Genomic DNA, 19,154 nt, shown 5'->3' with positions numbered 1-19,154 from the left:
GGAGGGAGGGCGCGCACGCCGAGGAAAGGCCGGTTTCTAAATGAGTGCTCGGCCCGAGCCGACAGCTCGCCGCTGTGAAGGAAGGACGTGTGCCGGAGAGGTGCGGCACAGAGTGCTGCTAAAGAGGGAGGTTTTCTGTAAGCTTACCTCAGTGAGACCTGCTGGAGAAGGTGTTCGATGAAAAAAGCTCCTTTTAATGAGGTGAAGTGTCTGCTGCTGTAGAGAGAGGCGCTTTAAAAAATGCAGTACAGGATATTTCTATTTACAACTTACAGCATTTTTCAAGATTCAAAAATCCTCTTTAACAAGACAAAAAAAAGCAGGGTACTGTGACACTTTAGAAAGCTCAAACTCAAAATACTGCAGTAGTTTCAAACACGTACAGCATAAAAAAGGAAGGTCTTAGTACATGAGAAGAAAAAGCAGTTAACAGATTTAAACTAGTCATCTCATTATGTGTAAGGTAAGTATTTGATGGATATAGTGAGACTATACAGGCATTGCACTACAAGAAAAGGAAAAAAAACAACTAGACAATAGGCTTTCAAAATAACACTTTTTTTTTTTTTAAGTGGCTGGGTGGCATATGTCCCAAAACATAAAGTCAAACAATAAAGAAAAGACACCAATTTCTCCTTACAAGTAAAAACATCATGGAGCCCTTTACCAAAAATAGTTTATTGCACAAAACTTTTAAAGGAATTCCTATGCACATTATTTTTATAATCAACATGCTTTATGTGATCATAAATATTAATGGTACATAGCGTAACTCCTCTGTCCCCTGGGTCATCCACTCAAGAACATGAAATGATTAACTTCCATCTTTACAAATACAGCCTAAGCAGACATTAAATTATTAAATGTCATGTATAAAACATATTTCTTTTACAATACTGAGAACATCTTTATCTCCTCCAGAAATCTGTGCATCTGTATTGGAAATAAGCTGCTCTACTCTCCAAGACTGAAGTGTTATGCAACAATAGGAGACAAGTGTGATCAGACTGACAGCTTATGAGCATTAGTAATTACTTTGGACTGTAATTACTTTCATATGAAAATATTTAAAGGCTCTGGTCACATCAAGTCACATGCATACTACTCATACTTCCCTGGCAAAGTTATTAGAACATACATCACAAGCTTTTGCATCACCAGTAGTGACTTTGTCATCTTTAAGTTAATTTTGTATTGATACTATCTGTCCCCAGTGCACCTTTAACATTGTCATAACTAGCATTAAAACTTCTGCGCCACTGCATTTCACTCCCCTATGGAGGTACAAGTAATCCATGAAAATATGAGCACTAGAACTTCCATTCTAGGTATTACTCTACTCTTTAAATGTGTGAAATTCTCATAGATTTCAGCTAGCATATTGCCTGAACAGTTTGGGATCAGATCCTCCCACAGCATGAGTGGATCAAGGGCTTAGCTGATCCCTATATAGTGCACAAATATTTCCAAGAGAAGTGGAAGACGATAGAATGGAACATTATACAATGTTCAGCAACAGCACAGACTCAGTAAACTAAGATTTTTTCCATTGTAGGGCTTTTGTTGTTGTTGTATAATGGACAATTATTCCAGAGTCCTCAAAAACCCAACCCATTTGAAAAAGCTATGCTGCAGCCTTTAACAACTTTCAGTATTTGGGAAACATTCTAATTTTACAACAACATTTCTGCTTCATCAACAAAACTTGTTCAGTGGGTAGCAACCACTGAACAGACATGGAAAACACAGTCCATTGCGGGAAAAAATTGCACATTACTTCAAAAAATGAAAAAAAAACTTTGGAAAATTATTCTTAAATTTCTAAATACACATCGATATTAATGAGGTACTGATACTCCTCTGATCTATTTGGTAGTGCTGAGACATGCAGAGGGAACTCAGGTTTCATTCTCATACCTAGTTTGTTTACTGCCTAGACAGCAAGAGACCAGAAGCTTTGAATACAGAGTGTGCTCAGCCGCAGGGTGAGGCTTTTTAATATAACAGCAACTGTTTCTCTGGATAATTAAGATACATAGCTGATGAGCTTCAAAGAAGAGGGTTTGCTTTTGTCACATGCTGAGTGCTCTTTCTATAATGCTCCTCAGTGACTTCTGTAACATCAGTGGCTCAGTACCTCACCAGACTTAGAACTGCAAGTCTTGTCATCTGTGCTTCATTTAAATAAATGGCATACCGCTTGTGTTTATAGAAAGCCACATGGGGGACATAAAATGAAAGTAACTAGTGTCCAGGAATTTCCAGAGAGAGAGAAACTGGTGGATCAATGCAGAAATCTAATCGGAGAACTTCACAACAGCTTCTTCATCTTTAAAAGGAAAAATATGCATCCGAGGCTACTTGATCATATAAACTCAGATGTCTTTCAGAGAGCTAGTGAGAAAGTGCTGCACTGCACTGAAAACTGAATGCACTCTTATTGATACAGAAAGGAGAGCAGATGTTCTTAAGACCTATGAAGGTTTCTTACAATTCTGTCTTCTTCGATACCAGATAAAAGCTTTATCTATTACAACTGTCGCCAAACTTACGCACTTAAAACATAACGGATTAACTACAGGCAATGTATTCACCAAAATGAACACCAACATTAACCCTGCACAAGTGTTATTTTATTTAAAATCCTGAACATTTGGTAACCTTTTTTGTACTGAATATATTATTCACTATGTAGTTTTAATTTTGTTATTTAACAACACTGCATATTTTTCCCCTCTTAGAGCTTAATACACAGGCAACTTTGAGAACATGACAGCAGCAAGATAATCAGTACCATTAACTCTGCAAAGTAGACTGCAGTAGTATGCAGACATTAACATGTCTAAGCTAGTAAAGCTCTTGACTTTTCTTTAAATTGATCAGTAATTCTATATGTTGGACACCTAATGTCACACTAATGCATTTCTCCCTTCATCAAATTGAAAACCTTGTCTTTTAGCATCACTTGACTCTGACCCCATAAAATAGAAGTTGAATTCCAAGGAACTGAAGGGCACAATGTCACTCTGGAACACTAACTGCAAAGTGTTCAACTGGATGGGATCTTGAGTTGGTAATTATGAGAACTAAGACTCTGAATAAACATCACTTCTCCCCACTTGTTTGGGTTTTGGCTTATTGTTAAGCAAACTGCAGTCATTTCCCACAGAAACATACAAACCCATCCAAAAGAAGCCTCCTCAAAGAAGCAACTGCCTCTTTAGAAAAGTACGTAAACAAGACAAATAGAAATTAGAGACGTGACTTTTCTGAATGCTGTTATAGCTAATTATGAAAAAAATAATTGGAGATGCTTTTTTTTTTTAAAAAAAGCTATTTAGTCATCTTATTAGATTTTCTAATGCCAATCTGTAGTGAATATAATCGATGTGTTTTCTATATGTTTTAAAAACAAAAACATGTTGGTACCTGAGTTGCCAATGATTCTTCCAAATAACGTCATGTATATTTTGATTTGTGCTTTAGCACATTAGATGAAGCAGCATCCCTGCACTGATTTTTGAATGAGAAGAGGGGCTTATCACTGCACTCTAGGCCACATAGACCGACGGGACCAAAGAAGAAGGAACTAAGGTGGGCTGCTTTAATAATAATCTAGCCAAGGCACCTCTACAGAGGTGCTGCCATAGTTCCACCGTTTACATTCACAATGGACACCTTGTTGTAGAGTATGCAGGAAGTTGGAACAGCACGTGGAAGAAGATAATCAAAATAATAATGGTATATGCATTATAATTTTGTCTTTTACAGTAAAATAATTACATTTCTAAAAGCTCTGGCTTTGGGGGGCTAATTTCCCTAAGCCATTTGTACAGTATGTCAAAAACCAGCAAACTTAAATGTAACATTAAAACAAATGGCAGTAACAAACAAACAAAACAAAACCAAAACAAAACCAAAAACCCTCATGTCAGCCTTAACTTACAGTATATAAGAATATTAAAACAGATAGTCAAAGTCAGAAAATTATGATTTTTCTTTTATATATATATATGTATATATATTACAAGCATACCTTTAATCAAGGATGTCTACTTCAAGAGTCGAACTAAAAAGGTGCAAGAAGTGTTTGTGCAGTGAAGCAAAGCTCCCTACTGGCCTGCAACTGTAAGAGAAAAACTGTGACACTTCAGAAAACATCCCAGGCAAATTTGCCAAAGTTCTGTCATCTTTGCAGTCTGTTTCTTTTGCCATAGATCAAAGGTCATCTTCGTAACTACAAATGGCTTCAATTTTTTTTTTTTCCCCTAAATGCAGACATCTGTAATCTGAATGTAAAAAATAAGACATTGTAGGTGGGAGGAAGAAGGATGCTCTACTAGGAGTATCCATTTCTCAACCACTGCTAATAACTGAACAGGAGCAGGACTTTTTTTTTTTCCTGCAATTTGGATACTGCCCAAGAAAGGGGAAAAACTGTGAGGGTGAAAAATCAACACCCCGACCCCCAACCTAAAAAAAAAATAAACAGAACAAAAACCAGATGATACATAATTAACAGTCATCTATTAACAAACTTACCCAGATTAAACAAATGCAGACCTGGAAGCAGATGCTCTTCTTGGCCTCATTTTGAACCTTCTTAATCTCTCACTAAAGCCAAATGAGTCAGATTTACCACTTGGCAGTCCCAAACATGGTAGAATTATTATGGTAAGGTTTCAAACAAATCCTTGGAATAGCACATTCGGCACTTATGATAGTTTTTCAAAACCATGCCCTTGGCTTCTACAGGCAAAAGCAATATTCTGAACACCATTTTTAAAATGAAATAAATAAATAATTTTGATAAAGATTTGTTTACACACAAAGCAATAGGAAGAAAGACAACTGCAGAGAAGGTTATAGTGTCAAAACCTCCCTGTCACTAACATCGCAATTCTGTTTCTTTTCATCTACAGTAGGAATCTCCTGCTGGTCTGATGCAGTTGCAGGACTGGTGGAAGTAAGGTCCATTAGCTGCCCCTCAATCTGAGTCCATGAAGACATTGATTCATGTACTGTAATGGTGTGTTCCTCCATCTGACGCTGAAGACTGTCCATTTCTTGCCTTTTAAAGTTTTGGGAACAAAAAAAAAGAACAAATATTATCAGGCAGAAAGCTACACGTTAAATGCAAGATCACAATTACTTTTCTGATTCTTGATAACTACTCTGAGATAATCTAAGCTATAGCTGAGAAAGAAGTCTAAAGGAACCTTAGAAACTGTCTTTCACTTACGAGCAAAACAAATACAACATGCTTAATCCAAAAATAAATGCCAACACTGCAGCATCTCCTTTACTGCACATACTTGTTGCCAGGCATGATGCAGCATCATTTCCTCAGCACAGGCACTAAGTGACTGCAACCTGATGAACATGGTGCTATTGCTGGTATAAAGGCAACATGAGACGAAGAGGTAAGGAAAGCACCAGAGAAAAATAAACTAGATAAACACATTATGACTCATATTCAGACACCAATTTAGTAAAAAGATTAGTCTGGTAATAGCCTGTGATGATGTTCCATGATCCCGTCTCCTAAAACATCAACGAAGGTGGTATTTGCAGCTCAGTTCTCCACATTAACACCAAATCCCCATTTTCCTGAAGCTGGAGCTTTCAAGCTCAGAATTGTGCGTGTATCCTTGTGAGGGAAGACATGAAAATAAATTCTTGGCAGAATAAAATTTCTCTATATAGATTTATTAATACATTGCCTGGGCCCCTATCACAAGCAGCCCTGCTGGTGCTATGAAGAGAGAAACACCAGCTTCTCCACTGGCAACAACTAAAAATAGCTGTTTCTGGTTTGTTTTGCAGTATATTTATTTGCGTACTAAAAATCAATCTAGGATGGACGTTTTGCCTAGTATATTGTAAAGGCTTCTTTCGTTATTTCACTGCCATTTAAGCAAACACTTAGGATGACAGAACATCCTAGTGTCCTAAATATAGCCCCATAAGAGGAAAATAATTCATTTCACAAATCCTTGTTTTTCTTAGGCTGGCAGATGGCTTCCTGGAAACATTAAAAAAAAATTATTTAATATGGTTTTAAGTAACAGGCCATACTTAAGTTGCCGGAGACAGCTGTTCAGATTTTTTAAAGGCTCCTTGCTCACAGCTGTTGATGGTTTCAACAATTCTTCCAGCAAGGCAGCAGGGACCGGACAATCAGGAATCTTGACTGGAGTCACAGGATTTGAAGAGTTATTCTCTCCTTTCCTCTGGTTAAGGAAAAAAAAAGGAAAAAAAAGAGCCATAAATAAAATCAGGTTATTCCATCCACTTCACTTCTATCACACGAAGTCTCACATTGCACTACTGGTACATAACATAAATGTAGTTCTGATACCTGCTCTACAATACAGTTAAGTTTCATGGGTCACAAGCAAAAGTTCCTAACCTAACATCAGCTTCTAGTCATGCTTATAGGTAAACACAGAGCATACAGAAGGACTACTTAAGAAATCACCTTACGAAAGAAATAAAACATTAAAGATTTAAACCCGGATCTTCACAACAAATTTTAATAACAGCCTATCAGTATAGTTAAGAGAAAAAAAAAATCAGAAAAAAAACCACAAAGAAGTTTAGTATAATCAAATAAGTCCTTCTGGAAATTCTAGAACCTGCAGGATGAAATATCTAGATTAATGTCTAGAAGAATGATACAGATGAGTTCCATATGAAGTTCTCTTAACTGAGAGAATTACTTCAGAGAAGGAAGGAGCAAGAGATCTACTATTACTGCATTTTCTGTATGTGATTAGCAAATAGGAAAAAAAATAATCAAAGAAGCTGTTAATAGTCACCTTTTGAAATTGTGGAAGGATGAAAAACTAGATAGGACCAGAATAGAGAAGACAGACACATGAACATTAAGAAAGTACTGACTAAATATTTGGCCATGATTCACTATTTAATTTAAGCACTTCTTTTTTTACTTTATTATAATAAGTTAAAATGTAAGTGGAAGATAATACGGTAGACACAAAGTTTTCTAATGAAAAAGATTAGAAGTCAAGACCAGTAAAGTTACTTTTGCCTGCAAAATATTTATTAATATTAAATATTATTATTGTTGCTGTTGTTTTTGATATTATTAAAATTATTTAAAATATAAAATTATTATAAAATTATTATTGTATTATTATTAATAATAAATAAAATACTAAATATTTATTATTTAAATATAAGAACATCAGTAACTCTGTGCCACAGGTAGACATTTCAGTTAAGAGTTTTCACCAAAGTTTCCTTGCAGCAGAGTATTTTCCAGTACTGCAATCCAGTTACACTACTACATATTTTTCCTACTCCAATACCTTCTTCATCTTGCCGTGCTTCAGATCCAACTTCAGCTGCTGGTTTTGCTGCAGCAGTGACTTCATACTGTTCTTCAGTTCACTCACTTTAGCCTGCAGCATAAACTTATCCTTCTGAGTCACTGACAGATCTTCTCTCACCATTTCTAACTCAGTCTTGATATTCTAGATAGGAAAATAAGGGAATCAATCTGATACAAGAAAGCGATACAAAAAATCCAGAACTAAGGCTTTCATCACCTTTTCCAGATTCCAGAGGAAACTAGAAAAAGAATAAAAAAATGATACTGCTATGTGAAACAAATTCACCCTGACAGAAAACTAGAAGTAAGATTAAAAGTCAGTAACCTATTTTTACAGTGTAAGGTCAATGAAATATGAAACTAACAGCCCAGTGAAATCAAGAAAAAGACTGCAAAACACATCATGAATTATTATTTTTTTGAATAAAAATGTATATTAAAAATCAGTGTAAATGCTTTTAAATGTGTTTGAACTACAAAATACTGTTTTAATTATCCCCCTACACCAATACCAGGTATCCATCAGAATCTCCACCTGCTGGATTAAATACCTGTAGGACAACTTGCATCCCTTCTAATTCCTTATGGCTGCGCTGTTCACTCATATCCAACTGCTGCTTAAGTGTTTCTATTTCTCTTTCTTTTTGTTCTACTTCCCACTTGAGGTCTTCCACCTAACAACAAAAAAAAGTAGCTTTAGAATTCTCTATGCGGGAAATCAATCACAAAAATATATTATCTGTGTCTCATGAACCTTTCCTATTTTTAAGAAAACTTCCTAAAATAAACTTCATTAAAAATTCCTGAATGAAACACAAATGAAATCATACAACACATCCTAAGGATAAACACAGTAAGTGTGCAGGTTTTACCTCTTGGCTTACTACAGGCTGTTCACTAAGCTTGTCATCCAGCTTTTTCTGCAGAAGTTGGAGCTGAGATCTGGCTTCTGCCAGCTCTTGCTGAAACTGTGATACTTCCTGGGAATGTTTCTCATCCTCTGCCCTACACAGCAATATTAACAGAAACAGATACAGTACTTACACAATCTGTCCTTTAAAACAAGTACTTCACTATGTTAATATATAATTGTTAATTATATGGCAGCTCATGACACCTGGTGATACCTTTGAAGGCTTGCCAACACATTTGCTGCAAGAGTTAAGTCACAAAAGACAGATGCGTAAATATATTAAATGCCGCAAAAACCACATTCTTTGAGCACTGGTAACATTCCATTACAAACAACAGATTATACAGTGAACAAAACAAAAAGCCTGTCAGTAATTGTGCTTTTGTTTTAGGAGAATTAGAGTTAGTCTTATATCCATTCTTATGTAGGTCTGATAATTTCTTACAATGTAAGAAAATAGGTTCTATACAACAAAACAAGTTGCATTTCAGTATATTGTGGGATATATGCAATGCTCAAATTCATCCTCTACATAATTCCTTAGGGATGTAAGAGGGGAGAATAACAGGATAATATGTACGTAAAGTGTTAACCCTTACTAGTAACAAGAAATAGCAAAAATCCATGTCGAAACTGGAGAAAAAAGGGTGGTGAAGCCTATATACAGCCTACTTCGGGTCTAATTGAATTACTAAGAGACATGAACATGTAAATATTTGCCTAGCATTCAAACATGTATTTTACGATCAGTCTCAGCTGGGATGCATTTCAACATAATCCACTTCAGAATGGCAAAACCAAAAATTCATTAATGTATGTGTTTTTCAGAGGATTTACTTTGTTTACTGTACTTCAAGAACTTGGGCATTTATTACAGCGTACTTACTGCAGTTTGTCCACTTCAGCCTGAAGGGCTTGGACAAGGAGTTCTTTGGCTTGTAGCTCTTTCTTGATTTCATTGAGCTCAAGGAAAGCAGCTTTGTAATGACGGCGATTGTGTGCTGCATCTGCTTTGGCTGCTGCTACCTGCAAGAAAAAAGATACTATTTTTCTTTGTTTTATCACTGTACGAGAATCAAAAAAGAACTAGGCTAGAAGGGTACAGAACAAATCAAGAAGAAAATTGTGCAGCAGTGTTAATTTGCTGTTTATAATTATTTTTGTTTAGAAAAATACTGTTAGTGTTGTCAGCCTTAATGCTAATAGCAGTTAATAATTACATAATGAAAAATCACGTCTGCTAAACTGCTTTTTTACTGCAAATTTTTGATGAAGTAGCATCACTTTAGGATGCACTCCATGCCCTGCAAGCCAAAGTGGAACTTTCTTGGTAGTCAGCGATCATGGTTAACACAGGGCACAACAGAAAAGATATCAATTGATCTTTCAACTATCAGCCATCATGTCAGAGACCCTGCAGGAAGCAGCATATTACAAAGCATAGATTTTCTGTAAAGCTAGTTTTCAAATACTTTACATTTAAATCATCTTTTAAAATAAATAAATAAAACTATGACCTATTACCTGTTCCTTAAGGTCTTTAACTTTTGACTTTTCTTTCTCTAAGGAAGCCTGTAAAGTTTGAATAAGTTGTTGCATTTGCTGGTCCTCTTCCTCTTTTCGCTTTAGGACTGCCTGAACCTGTAGCACATCACAAGAACAAATGCACATTTTGTGTACTCACTGGAAGACCAGAAATGCCAATAGAGTAAATACAAACATCAGCCAATGTAGCAGTTGCAAAGCTTCTCTCTGCTGTTCACTGATAACTGCTTCTATAGAGTACCATTCAAGCTTAAAGTAGCCATGGTTAAATGGTAGCACATTACAGGCAATGAATTGCCTATATTCCCTTTTTCTTATACCACAAGAATACATTACCATTGGCATAAAAATCAACATTAACCTCAGCGAATCATTATGTGATACAGTTTGCATGTTCCAAAAATCTTAAATAAGCCACACTTTCACAACTGCAAGTATTTCAGCATGATTTCTTTACACCCTAAGAGAGAAACAGCTCTGTTTAGTGCAAAATATCGTTTCTGATCTGTTTGTATTCTCATACGTTACTACTGTTACGCAACATACAGGAGGCCTGCATCTGAAGAAAACACACCAACATTGCATTGTATCAGTGAAGACCTATACATCTTATCAGAAATATTAACCATTTCCTTTCTTAAGGCATAATACCAAAAAGTCATAATACCTGTAGATTCAGTTGCACCAAATCTGCCTCTCTTTTTGCTAAAGCAGTTTCTAGGATATTGTTGTGCTCCCGCAAAGCAGCGTTTGACTGACTAAGGCCTGTAAGTTTTCCTCGTTCATGTTCCAGTTCAAGGGCCAACTTCTTGTTAATTTCTTCTAAACGTTTTATCTTCCTCCTGAAGCCTCTAGATTCCTGAAGCTACAACCAAAGAACAGTTGAAAGTAAATACAAACATCTCCAGATTAATACCTCAAAAAAAAAAACTGATGTAAATTAATTTCTTTGCTTTTACAGTTTTCCTTCACTCTCTCTGCCCCCCTTTTTAAAAAGGTACTTCAAAACATGTGCATTTTCACATTTTTTTCCTAATGGAAGACTAAAATGCTTGCTAGAAAGCACAATCAATGAGTACTGTTCATGCGGAGATAAAGAGTAGTTGATGGGTTTTTTTGTGCAACTTTACAACTGAACACCACCACCCTGCCCTCCAAAATCACTGAGCATACATGACTCCCAATAGTTTCAAAAGATAACTATTCATGCATACTCACTATCTTATGGCCAGACACAGCTGGTATCTTCTTTTCTCCTATACTACAGTGGTTCATAAAACCATGAAGAGACAGTACAGGGCAGAAAAATTATATAGTGTCAGCAACACAATGCTTGCTATGTCAGATTCTGATTTCCTGCACTGTTGGAATAAAATTATGGTACTGAAAATCTCTCCCCGCCTCTAGGTGCTTTTTACTGCCACCTTCCCATCTACCACGTAAATTCAGGTAATCACCTCATCCTCTAGTTCCAGCACTTTCTCTCTGTATTCTTCAAGCTCCTGGCTGGTAAGTGAAATCACTTCTTGCAACTCTTTTTCCAGCATCAACTTGCTTTTGCTAACAGTTTGCAATTCTGTCTCCAGAGCTTGAATCTTTTCCTAAAGACAAAGGGATCACAAGCCTGATTCATTTATCATCCATCTCTGCAGAGGCAATTTTGTTTTGTTAGGAAGTTTATTTCTCTACCAAATATTAAATGAGCTGCTAGTGATTAATGTAAAGGTCTAGCTCAGAGCTTTCAACCCTTTGAATCCAACCACTACTTATAGCATTTTTTATATTTTGCTCCATTAGTCCAAGGAATTTAGGTCTTTCCCCCTGTAAATTAATTCTCGTATTAAACCGTATTACAGTCATAACATATATGATTAAATTACAGCTACCCTGAAGAGATGGCAACTGTCTATGAGAAAAAAGGCAGTTAGAGTTTGGGAAATTTTTCAGATCCCAAGCAATTAATAATCTCAAAAAACATGAGTAAAATACAAAAATCCAAAGCCTGCCAAACTCTCTCTCAAATATAATTAAGGAAATTCTCAGTATTCATAACACTGATACCAGGGTTCTTATCTAACTTTATATTCCAAGTATTTTCATCACTTCAGTGTATAGTAATATTTCAACATGTATTTAATAATGTGATAGTGCTATCTTTGTATCAACAATGTTAGAAGACACCTGCATACTTGAGCGATCTGGTTGTTTCCACCATCAGTGATTTGTGCTTTTAGTTTGCTCAACTCTGCTTCAGCAGATTCCTTTGCAGTGAGGGATTCCTGTAGCCTCCGACTAAGAATGCCGACTGCATTCTCATAGGCTTTATGCTTTGCTTTCATCTCTTTCTGAGCACTTGTCAGATCTGACCCTAGACGCTTCATTTTCTGTTTCTGCTCAGTAATGGCCCTAGAACGAAAGCAAAAAACAAAGCATAAGGTTAAAACAAAATTTGCCAGAAAATGATATTGAATGATTAAATTTTAGCATGGCTCAATTGAAAAGAAAGAAGTAAGTAAAATCTGCATATAGTCCACATTTCACCAGCTGAACTGTAAGGATACTACAGGAGACTGTGCCAAATGCCTTGCTGTAGTTAAGGTAAATGACACCCACTTCTCTCCCCTTGTCCCAAGTCACTCATCTCAGAAAAAGCCATCAGATTGGTAAGGTACAATTTTAGCCCCTTGTGAGGTAGTGACTAAGACTTTTGAACACATTCTAGGAAAGTTGTTATGATAATTAAGAGGTCTTTGTCAGAATTATTAAAATTCCAGTATGAAGGAAGATACACTACTCTCTCTATAAATAATACAGAATTTAGAATAAGAATCTAACTAAGGTCTCATCTAATCTGATATCTTCAGTGGGTACGTCGTTTCTCGGTATAAAGGTTTTCTTCTATGGTTACCAGTTAAAAAAAAAAACACAACAACTTGTTCTCATTAAGGCCAACATTCTAGCCATTCAAGGTTAAAATTTACTGAAAGAAAATTAGGATTAACTCCATTAAATATGTTACAACATGTTAACACAATTCATGCCATACAACATATATATCATTTAAAAGCATGAGTGAATCAGAGAAGATGGAACTCCCGCAGTATGCATTCAGCACTTGGCCATGGATGTTATTTCCCAAACAGAATAGGAAAAGACTGATTACTAAAAGTGTGGATATGAGAGATCAATGTAATAGATCTTTTGTCTGTACCAAAAGAACAGACTTACTTTTTTGCTTCTTCTTGCATTTGTTCTACTTCTAGTTTTAATGCCTGATTTTCCTCAGCAAGAGATGCCATTTGTTCCTTATCGAACTGCAAAGACTTTATAGGGAGAGAGGAGAAAAAAAAAAAAAAAAAAATCAAAAACACTAGGTAAGAACAAAAACGTGTTTTCTGTTACTTTACAGGAAAATAAATACAAAGTTTCAAAATTATTTACAGTTCTAAAAAAATGTGGAAAAAAAACACCTATTTCAAGTTTCTCTGCTTCCTGACTCCTTTTTATTACCTTTTAAATTCTTTCCTCTGTGGCCACCACCATAACATGTATGCACAGAGTTCTACTTTGATCTCCGCTCTCAGACAACATTCACTTTGGGACCAGGCAAAGTGCTTCCACACCACACTTCTACCCCTACTGTAGCATGCTTCTCCCCACTGACTTACATGAGGTGTTAATGAGCAGTCACATTAACAGAATTGTGGTAGTAATATGCTCAACTATATATACAGTATTAAATATGTATCCAAGAACCTAAACTTGCAGCCATTCTGTTTATTTCCAAAACTAACAGAAATAGCAACATATTCTGTATGTAATATTCTCTCCAAGTCCAAAGCTTGACACCTTCCATACCTGTAGGCGTGTTTCCATATCGTCTCGTTCTTTCTGCACTGACTGAAGATGATTTTCTATTTCCACCATCTGCTGGTGAACCTGAGATACTTCCTTCTGTAGTTTCGAATGTTCAGACTCGAGTGATTGTTTTTCAACTTGAATTTTCAGTAGCTCTCGTTTTAACTCTTTCACTTCTGAGTCTAGACGTTTCTTTGTAGCTTTCAATTCGCTAATCAGCTGGTCCTTAGAACTTGCATCTCTTCGATAAGCTTCCACCATTACCTTGCACACAAGAGTTTCAAGAGCAACATATCATCTCTGTTACAACTTTGCTGTAGATTACTCTTAAATTTCTAAAATATTTACCGATGTTATTCTAGTTTTGGGGGGAGGTGGTATCAAAGAATACAAACGAATGTCATCTGTAACAGAATCACAGAATGGGTGAGGTTGGAAGGGACCTCTGGAGGTCATCTGGTGATACTCCCTGCTCAAGCAGGGTCACCTAGAGCACTTTGCACAGAATCACGCCCAGGTAGGTTTTGAATATCTCCAGAAAAGGAGATCCCACAACCCCTATGGGCAACCTGTTCCAGTGCTCTGTCACCCTCTCAGTAAAGTTTTTCCTCATATTCAAATAGAACTTCTTGTGTTTTAGTTTGTGCCCATTGATTCTTGTCCTATCTTTGGGCACCACTGAAAAGAATCCGGCCCCAACATCTTGACACCCTCCCTTAAGATATTCATATACATTGATAAGATCCCTTCCCAGCCTTCTCTTCTCCAGGCTAAACAAGGCCAACTTGTTCATTAAGTAAATATGAATAAGTGTTTATAGCAGTATGGTATACTCTTCTTCATATTCTTTATGGAACTACACTACTTAAACGCAAATAAAAAAATAATTGTAAAAATTAACTATTCCATGCACATAATTAAGAACTTTTGTCATGAGAAGGGGGAGGGGGTGTTAATTGCAGTTTAAGCAGCCTTCTCAAAATTAAACCAAATAAGCTAAAAACCACCTTTGGCATTACGTTAATGAGCAATCAAGTGGTAAATTAATGGTGCCTCTATGCATAATAGATATTTACAAAACTAATGACGTATCAATTTTAAATTACTATTTTAAAACTAATTATTTAGAATAAAATTTGCGATAAAACAATTTTATTCTCAATCCAATTCCTCAGGCAACTACAATTTTTCAAAACTGAAGGAAAATGAAGACAACTGAAGATTTTTCTAAGTGCTTTTGCAAAAGCAAACCTAATAACAAGCCAGAGAGAGACTTTACAAAGAGGATCAATTAGCAAACTTCCTCAAGACCAATGAAAGCTTGAAATGATTGATGGATCCACTTTTTCTTAACTGCAGGTAAAAATTCAACTGAAACCATGTAACTATGACGCAAAGTTCTTTTTATTTGATACAGAAAATGAATTCCAGTCTCCTCACAGTAGCCCTCAGAAATACATACTTACACTGTAAAACATAATTTATGTTTTCATTTCTTTGAAATAGCTTGCTTTTGCTTACCTTCTGCTGCAGGAACTGTTCCTTCACCTTTTGAACCTGTTTTCTGAGGCTGACATTTTCCTGTTGAAGATTTTCTACCTGCCAGAGGAAAGAAACAAACATGTTTTACATGTGAAACACGTCATATTCTACATTATTTCAAGTACTGACAGTATTTTTAGCTATGCTTGTACAAATTGCCTAATCTAACGAGGATCCTGTTTCTGACTAGGTATCTCAATGGCACTTTTAGATAACCCAACGGAAATAAACTCACACTTTATAATGAGCTCAACCCTTGGGAGTAAACAAACGTCCCTTATCCTGCCAGTAACGTTTTAGTGTGTGTCATTAATCTACATACGTGGTAAGCAGATGGCACCAGTTCACATATACATGATCAAATCATGTACAAATCTATCATGTAACTGGCAATGTCACGTGCCTGTGGCAATACTTGTCTGGAGCAGCTATTTTTAATCAGATATTTTCAGCAATTTCTTACCTGGCTTGACTTTATTGCCATTTCTTGCCTCAGTTGTTCCAACACTTCTGATGCTACTTCCGTGTCTTCTTCAAGGCGTTTTGTTCCTTTATCAAGCTGCTCTTGGCTTGCTTTTGCTGTCTGCAGAGCTACTTCCAAGACAATCTTCTCATTTTGCAAATACTGTATCGTGTCATCTTTAGAAGTAGCATCACTCTGGAACTCTTCTAATCTGGCCTTCAGTTCATCGTACTGTGTTTGCAGGTCATCCAGGGACTGCTCTTTGGTGTGCAACGTCTCTTGGGTCATAGTGAATTGCTTCATTAGATCTAGGTGTTCTTGCTGTAAAGATTCAAGCTGCAAATCTCTCTGATGCAAAGTCAGCTTGACCTGAGAAAAAGTGTTTTAAGATTAAATTCGTAAGATTAAATTCATACAAAATGAATATGAAATTTCAAAAAAAAATTTACAGTTACAGAGATGATTTTGAAAAATGTGGGGGGCCTTTTCACCTGGGACAGAGTGACTTTGATACGGACTTCATTTTTGCAGCAATCTTTCAGACTGTTTAAAAAAAGTTTAGAGCTCAGTATTTATTTACTACTGCCTTTTCAGCCAATTAACTATTTCCCTTACAACCTTTGGTAATTTGCCTAAAAACAGTCTACCTGATCCAACTCTTGCTCCAATGTTGCTGCAGAATCAGCCATTTTCTGAAGCTGTTCTTTCTCATCCTCAAACTCCTCTAGTTTTCTCTGCAAATCTTCTTCCACCATGGTTTTAGCCTCCTGGATCTGCATGAAGGCAGCTTCTTGATCTAACATGTCAGCCTGCGCAGAAAAAGCAAGTAGTCAACATCTACGGTTTCAATTGGCAGGGGCTGTTGGATGTGTGTGTCGGGGAATAAAAAAGAAAAGTTTAAGTTATCAAGAACATTTCTAGAAGAAAGTAACAAGCAAATATAATTTTGATGTCTGCCTTATACATCTGTATATCTTTACTGAAGTCACTCACCCATATACTTAAGACACCTTAGAATAAGTTGAGTGTCTTGTATACTTGTGACAATCTGAGTCCCTTATATAGCACCATGTCCTTTCTAAATGGATGAAACAAGGTATAAATAAGACAAATATTTAAAGTATTAAAATTAAGCTGCTCAGAAAATTCTGAAACAAAAGTAAATTCCTTGGATACTGTAGCAACTCCATGAAATAGAAAATCCTGTCATTTACACAACTGCTATCAGAAGCAATGGAGATGGGTTCTAAACGCTTTGAAAGTGAGTGTGCTGCACTTGAATAGATTTTACTCATCTTTTCTTCCTGAAGTACAGGAAGGATAAACCTGAGTACCGAACAATTTCACATATTTAAGAAGAATATTACTGACTTTATCTTCCAAGTAAGTTTTCTCTTGGAAAAGTTCACGAACGGACAAAGCAGAACATTTACATCCACTTTTAAAACTCAATTAAAAACAAATACCAGCTCTGAAAATGCAGGCATCACCTTGGAATGGGCAACATATGGCCTTTCTCCCTCTTACTGTTTGTAGTTTCATGCAAATTTATTTGTTCTGAAACATTTCTTGTTTTTATAAAGCATCATTTTAACCAATTCATAAGAATTCCATGCTGCTTTGATGGAAAATACTTGAGTTTTCAAATACTATGCTTGCAAAAACTAAATACACAACTTAAACAGAACATAATTCATGAAGACCACCTACAACCTCACCTCAATATTCTGCAACTGTGCCGCAATACGTTCCTTTTCTTTAATTGATCTGTGCTGGGTTTCAGTCAACTGCTGAGACAATGCCACATTCTCTAGTTTGAGATGTTCCAACACACCTGCTTGGGTCATTTGCCCAGCCTGGAAGAGGGGGAAAAAAATATCACTGATTAATACCAACAGCTCAAATTTGCAAGTTCTAGGAAGGAAAAGAAAAAACACAACACACTGAATCTATCTGTGCCTAATCTCAACTACTACTTACATTGCACTATAGATGTTCATCCACATAAGACAAGTGATTAAATTTATGCCTCAGTATCAACATGAGCTAACACCTTACAACAAAAAACAAAACAGCTCCGTCCAGCCTGCTCTCCACCTGAAGTATAAAGAGATTGTGTATGAATTCCAACAATGGAGCCGCTCTCAATGTCCTCTGGTGTTGTGGTTTAACCTGACAGGCAGCTAAGCACTCAGTGGGATTGGGGAGAGACTTGGGAAAAAAGAAGTAAAAGCTTGTGAGTTGAGATGAAGTTAGTCTAATAGGACAGAAAAGGAAGATAAATAATGATGATAGTAATATGTACAAAACAAGCGATGCACAATGCAGTCACTCACCACTCACTGACCAATGCCCAGCCTGTCCCTGAGCAGCGGTCATCCCCCCCATACTCTGGCCAGCCACCCCATAAAATTTTTGAGCATGGTATCACATGGTATTGTGGACAGCCATCCCTTTTGACAGTTTGGGTCACCTGTCCTGGTTCTGTCCCCTCCCAGCTTCTTCCGCACCCCCAGCCTCCTCACTGGCAGGGTGGCATCAGAAGCTGAAAAAGTCCTTAATGTAGTTTAAGCAACGATCAAAACATTAATGTGTTATCAACACTGTTCTCATCCTAAATCCAAAACACAGCACCATACCAGCTACTAGGAGGAAAAATAACTCTATCCTAGCTGAAACTAGGACATCTGGATAAAATTAAAAGAACAGATTCTCAGTCCTATGTGCAAGCAAATCGCAATACCTGTATATTAGCCATCTCACTCTGCAGCCTGACACGAGCCTCCTGAGCGAGTACCAGCTGCTGCTGGTACCACTGTCGCACATTTTGGAGCGATGTGATTTCTGTTTCAGATGCCTTTAGCTTATTGGTCAGCGTGGTCCGTTCCAACTGCACTTTATGAAGTTGGTTTTGTAAGGAAGCCAACTGTTGTCGCAGATCATGAACTAGAGAAAGGAAAAGAAAGGACCTGGACTACTCCATTGCTCAATTTTTACGCGCACATTTTCAAGGCTTATTGCTATATTCATAGCTTATTTATTTGAACAAAAATATATGCACCTAATTACATAAAGATTGGCTGTTCCTGCAAAAGCAAAAAATGAAAATTCTAGAATCCAAAGAATTAGGCTCATGAACAGAACAAAATTAAAATAAATGAGTAATTTATTTAAGCATTCAAAGCTCATTAGAGGCAGAAAATATGAATTAAAAAACACACAAAATTAGAAAGCAGGTATCCTGACATTGAGATGCATCATTACAGACCAGTATTTGTGCAGTTTTCTAAAAAACATTAGTCCACCGTCAAACAGTTACTAGATTAAATATTTATGCCTCCTCCTACAATCTGGCTGTGTCTTGCAAATTATGGCATTTGTGACAACATAAAAAACAATCACCTTAAAATTCAGCTATTTAGTATGACATCAATAAAACACAAATTAAAATTATTTCTTGCTCTTGGACTTCAGAA

General features: G+C 36.5%; 1 protein-coding gene across 4 annotated transcripts in view; it reads right to left on the bottom strand.

Annotated features, from left to right (window-relative positions):
* Positions 1–241: 241 nt before the first annotated feature.
* Positions 242–19,154, bottom strand: part of GOLGA3 (golgin A3) — a 29,081-nt gene continuing 10,168 nt past the window's right edge. For all 4 annotated transcript variants that reach the window (XM_083803457.1, XM_083803456.1, XM_083803459.1 and 1 more), the window contains 17 exons: positions 18,422–18,624; positions 17,397–17,534; positions 16,326–16,487; positions 15,679–16,047; positions 15,195–15,272; positions 13,674–13,937; positions 13,044–13,138; positions 12,005–12,221; positions 11,273–11,416; positions 10,483–10,680; positions 9,795–9,911; positions 9,157–9,296; positions 8,230–8,362; positions 7,909–8,031; positions 7,335–7,499; positions 6,079–6,233; positions 242–5,071 (listed from right to left, as the gene is read on the bottom strand). In XM_083803457.1, coding sequence (XP_083659583.1) covers positions 4,864–5,071; positions 6,079–6,233; positions 7,335–7,499; positions 7,909–8,031; positions 8,230–8,362; positions 9,157–9,296; positions 9,795–9,911; positions 10,483–10,680; positions 11,273–11,416; positions 12,005–12,221; positions 13,044–13,138; positions 13,674–13,937; positions 15,195–15,272; positions 15,679–16,047; positions 16,326–16,487; positions 17,397–17,534; positions 18,422–18,624 — 2,909 coding nt within the window. In that variant the 3' untranslated portion in view covers positions 242–4,863. The remainder of the gene's footprint in view (positions 5,072–6,078; positions 6,234–7,334; positions 7,500–7,908; positions 8,032–8,229; positions 8,363–9,156; positions 9,297–9,794; positions 9,912–10,482; positions 10,681–11,272; positions 11,417–12,004; positions 12,222–13,043; positions 13,139–13,673; positions 13,938–15,194; positions 15,273–15,678; positions 16,048–16,325; positions 16,488–17,396; positions 17,535–18,421; positions 18,625–19,154) is intronic.

The sequence above is a fragment of the Anser anser genome, assembly GCF_964211835.1.
Source record: "Anser anser genome assembly, chromosome: 18".
Taxonomy (NCBI): domain Eukaryota; kingdom Metazoa; phylum Chordata; class Aves; order Anseriformes; family Anatidae; genus Anser; species Anser anser.
This window is presented reverse-complemented; position numbering and strand designations above follow the sequence as displayed.